General features: G+C 56.3%; 1 protein-coding gene across 1 annotated transcript in view; it reads left to right on the forward strand.

Moving 5' to 3' along the window:
* SAMD4A (sterile alpha motif domain containing 4A) overlaps positions 1 to 5,173 on the forward strand; it is a 105,065-nt gene that overhangs the window by 96,752 nt on the left and 3,140 nt on the right. Inside the window, 1 exon segment of the mRNA XM_014545598.1 lies at positions 2,479 to 2,562. Within this exon segment, the coding sequence (XP_014401084.1) occupies positions 2,479 to 2,562 (84 nt within the window).

Here is a 5,173-nt window from a genome sequence, read left to right on the forward strand (position 1 = left end):
TCCTAGCCTGCGACGGAGGCTGGTACCCACCTGTCTTATATGTGCAAAGAGATGCCGCAGATCTGTTTTTATCAAATACCCAATTAAGAAGTCACACTATTAGGAAACTCGGGAATATGAACATATGTGTTTCTCCCAAGACTTGGAGCTTTTCAGAGCCATTCTCAGAATGGAGGGGGGGTCATGACTCCCCGGCGCGCCGGCGGGAGGAGCTGGAGGAGGAAGAGCAAGCACGCCCACTCTCCGCCTAAAAGAGCAGCCACGGAGGTTTGGAGATTCTGGAGCGTAGAGCCCTGCACTTCTCAGCCCCCTTTTTGGAACACGCAATCCCAGGCTTGGAAAATGTCATTTTGCTGCGTGTTGGCAAGAAATCCTGCAGCTGAGACACTTCTCTCCAAATGTCGAGCATCTTTATTTATCCAAATCTCTCCACAGTGTTTGTTTAAAGGGAAGTGCTAGAGAGTAAACTAAATTTTACAATGAGCATATGGATGGCTATAATTGCTGAGGGTGTGTTTTTTTCATATTTGCTAACTGGCTATATATAAAACTGTGTTTCTCTTTTAGAGATTTCACACCCTGAAGGCTGCTAATTTTTGCATGCATATGATTTTCACATGAATGGATGGAAATGCTAACATACTCTCCCCCCTGGATTGTCTAAGTGCCCCGGCCCCACGTTGAGAGCAGCCAGCGTAGGAGGCGGGGGAGACCCTTGCATTTTCCCCTCTCAGTTGCCCTGGAAGCCCCATTGGCCTCCTGATCTGGCACAGAAGTTCCACTGATGCTGGCACTTGTGTCAGAAAGAACCCTCTCTGCTCCCCAGTGCTTTCTGCATCGGTCCGTTCTGCCAACCTTCTCTTTGCGAAGTTTACGTAACGGAAATGACATCTGCCTCTGAATGAGCTGGTCATGGGGAACCCAGATTGCAAAGGGTATTTAAATGTACAGCCAACCAAGGAAAACAAATACGTACTTTGGTTTAGCCGTTGGTTTCAACTTCCCATCCCACCAAACCACCAATGCATTTGTAATCCCCGGCCCAGGCCCTGAGCGCCCCCTGGTGGAGATGTGAAGGAGCAAGGACATGGCCTTAAGTTTGGGACACAGGCGGGATCTTTACGGGGAGAAGAGCTAAGGCCCCAAGAAGAGAACAGCTTCCCAGGGTCACGTGTGGAGGCAGCTGCAGTGCTGAGACTCCCCAGGCACAGAACACCGCCCCCCCCTGGCTGATGTTTCTCCTGCCTCCCCGCTCTAGGACTTCAGGTCTTAGCTGTCAGAGTTGCTGTGTCTTGCTCCATTTCTGATCCCTCAGTGGGCATGGACGAGGTGTGCAGAAAGCCGTGCCGGGGTATTATGGGAGATTCCGAGGACGATGAAAGCATCGTCGCTGTCTGCAAGGCACTTTTAAGCTAGTCAAGGACGCTCAGGAGCTCCACAGGATCAGGGGCCGGGGAGAGGCTGACCGCAGGGGCCCCAGTAGGACCGAGGAGGAAGGCCCCAGGGTCTGGAGCCTGGGGAGACAGGGAGGGTCTGCAGAGCAGACATCTCAGCCCAAGGCTGTGTTGGCAGGGAGAGCGCGGGCTCTGGGTTCCGTCCCATGTGGGTTCCTGGCCCAGCTCTGTGTCCGCTGGCTAACCTCGGCGGGTCACTCAGCTTCACGGAGCCCCACCTGGGAACCTGGCGCCCGGCGCAGGCTCAGGCGCAGAAGAGGTGCTTTCCACGCTGTGGTTCCCATTTCCTGCTGCTCAGAAGGAAGCAGACATGCACCTGCTGGGCCTGGGGTAGGCACGGGGAGCAGAGCCGCGTCCTGTTCCAATGAAGCGAACTTTCAACTGGGGAGGCAGCAGATAAATGCATATGTCAGGTGCTGTGCCATCTATGCAGTGAAGGAAAGCAGAAGAAAGGGATGGGGCCGAAAAGGCCTGTTCACATACAATGAACAGAAGGTCCTTTCTGAGGAGACAGTAGAGCAAGAGACCACATGGCAGGGAGAGGGAGAGCCGTGGAGACATCCAGGCCCAACATTCTGGGCAGAGGGAACAGCAGTGCAAAGGCCCTGGGGCCGAGGAGGACCTGGGGTAGACTGGAGGAGAAGAGAGTCTACCAGGGCAGGAGCTAACAAGGAGCCAGACTGTGTGGGGCCTGCAGGCCATGGCAGGGGTTGGGTTGCCTCTGATGGGAAGGCGCTAGCTGGTTCTGAGCAGAGGACTGACAGACTATGACTCTGAGCAGCTATTCTTAGTCACCACTTTTCTTCCAGCCGCCCACATTCACAGTGGACTCAGGGAGTGTGACCTCGGAGGTTGGTTGAACCCAAGTGTAACCTGGCCTCCGTGCTGGCCCCGACAGTCCCCCCAGGTCCTCCCAGGAGGCCCAGCAGACCCTCACCCTGGCAGGTGGAGCCAGGGGCACTGTGCACACTTTCTCTTTGTTCTTAGAACCCCCGTCACCAACATAACCCTTTGCCCCCTGCAGAATTCCAGCTTCCCGTGACTGAACCTGACATCAACAACAGGCTGGAGTCCTTGTGCCTCAGTATGACCGAGCACGCCCTGGGAGGTGAGTGTCCTCCTGGTGTTTCTCGTGCCCGGGAGAGCCACCGGCCACATGCTGTCTACACTCTGGCAGTCATCTGGGGGGATGGGAAGAGCACAAGAAGGGGAAGGCAGGGGACCGGAAAGAGAGGGGCCTCAGGGGCTACTGGACTGTCATCAAGCCACCCCACACCCACTGGCCCACGTGCCCGCTCGTCCTCCTTTTTTGGGAGGTGAGTCAGGAGGACCTGGAGCCGAGCCCGGCCCCCTTTCCCAGAGGCTCGCCCCCCCACGCCCCCATTGCGCACGGGAGTCCCACCACAGGTCATCCCAGCCCAGCGCAGGGAGCACGTGGCTTCGAGTGGGAACATGCCCACAGCACGGCATTCTTTCCTCCTCAGCACTAGATTCCCCAGCCTGGTCCAAGCATATCCCAACTTGCTCTAAAACCAGGATTTTTGAGACAGAAATCCCTGCTTGTTTTTATATCCAAATGGCTCCACAGTGCCTGGCGCCCCAGCAGGCCGAGGTGTCCTTCGCAGTGAGATAGGGCCCATCTAGTCGGATGTGCCTGCGGTGAGCAGGGCTGTGGCCACAAAGAGCTCCCAGAAGCAGCGGGTCCTCCCTTCATCTGTTTGAAACCCTGCGTTGTCACCACAGCCCCGGGAGGACTCCGTGCCCTCCTGGTACTAACCGGGTGCCATCCTCCAGCCGGGACTCGCCGCCAGCCCCGGATGTTTGGCAGGCAAAGGAGAGCCGTCCGCTCCTTCCTGCCAGCGTCCGGGGCGGCTCTGAGTCATGGAGATCCAGGGAGGCCTCCTGTGACCCTTCCCTTTGGCCTCGGTCTGGGTGCACTCACCCACCCCAGAGGCGGGCCAGCAGCACACCTGGGCCAACATTTGTGTGTCTGGCAATGCGGGGGGGCGGGGGGGGGGGCTCCATCAGCTACTCCAGAGAGCGTTGTCCTTCTGCCCAGGGATTTTTGAATTTTAGTCTCTGCACACCCAGCCTTACCCTGAAACCAAATGAGGCAGATTAAACTGCTCTGCACGGAGCAGAGCGGAGGCTGTGTGTGTGGCTGTCCGCAGCCGGAGGAAGTGTCCAGTCAGTGCCGGAGGGAGGGGACCCAAGGCCTCTGGGGCACAGCTCCTCCTGCGACCTCCCCGGGTGCCGGGAGCTCCATGTGCACACACTGCTCTCTCCCTTGGCCATTCGGATCCTGGAAGCTGCGCAGCCTCCTTGGTCCATCCCTGGTACCTCAGGGATGAGGCCCCACTTCTCCAGCTCACTGAGGGGACGGGGTCAGACCACACCAGTAGCCCCTAATGAGTAAAGAGAAACCACCCCAAGTCCATCAGCAGATGGATATGGATGAACAAAATGTAGTATAACCATACGGTTCAGCCTTAAAGAGAATGAAGTACTGACACAGGCTGCGACCTGGGGGGGCAGGGCGGGGAGGCGGGGCGGCAGACATGCGCTAAGTGAAAGGAGCCACACAGAACAGGATTCCACTCGTGAACTGATGACATGTCCAGAGCAGGCACATCTATAGGGACAGAAAAGACAGACTGTGGTGGTCAGGGGCTGCAGGGAGGGGGGAGTAGGTGCCGGAGTTGTTCTTGGGGACGACGAAAATATTCTGGAATTAGATGGTGGTGATGGTTGCACAGTTCTGTAAATATACTTAAAACCGCTGAACTGTACACTTTAACAGGATGAAATTTGTGGCATGTGAATCATATCTCAATTTTTCTCATAAAGGGAACCCCCATAGACCCTGAGTCATCAGGCCACTGCGGGCGGCCCAGGCACCCTCCCACCTGCCGGTGGCTGGGATGCCCGGAGGGCGGGGCGGGGAGCTCTCCCTGCCTCTGAGCCAGCAAGGAGACTGGCCTTTCCCCCAGAGCTGGATATTTATCAGATAATTGGCATATTGGAAGCTCTTACCCAACTGCTAAGGACTAACATTATCATCATTAGTAACAAGAATGCCGAATGCTCTTTATTAAAGGGAGGCTTTTATTCAAAAGGCTTCATTTTTTCAGCCCATTCTTCTGTTGTTGTTCTTTTACAGAAAACCTTTCTGAACGGATGTGTTTTTGCTAATGTTTTCATCTGATTAATCTCCTAAGCTTTTTTATTGCTGTGTTTCTTCTCGGTAATCCTCTGGTGGGAAGCCTCATAAGCAGCTTCCCCGAGCAGGGAATGCAAATTACGTTCCGGGTGGCCCAGCTGGGCACAGTGGCCGAGTGCCCTCCTGCTAGGGCAGCACCTCTCTGCCCGCCCACCCCTTCCAGGTGCCAGGGAAAGGGACCTTGCTGGGGACAGAATGGCGATGGATTAAGTCATTTTACAGGAAGACGAATAACCAGGGAGAGGAAAGCAGACGAGGAGGTTCCCCTGCTCGCGCCTCCGGAAAGGCGAGATGTTCAGGCTCCTGGGGCACCATGTCCCCGGATGGCCGTTCTGTGCGGCTGGTCCATGGCCCGGGCCTTGGGAGCCATCCTTCTGTGCTGATGTCTCTGCTCTCTGTCTCTCCCCCAGTGCTGCCCTCCTGGTGCCAGTCTTGCCCCGCTTTTCTCTTTGGAGCTCTCTATTCCTCTCCTCTGTTCCCTCCCCCAAGCCCTTCCAGC

The sequence above is a fragment of the Myotis brandtii genome, unplaced genomic scaffold, assembly GCF_000412655.1.
Source record: "Myotis brandtii unplaced genomic scaffold, ASM41265v1 scaffold413, whole genome shotgun sequence".
Taxonomy (NCBI): Eukaryota; Metazoa; Chordata; class Mammalia; order Chiroptera; family Vespertilionidae; genus Myotis; species Myotis brandtii.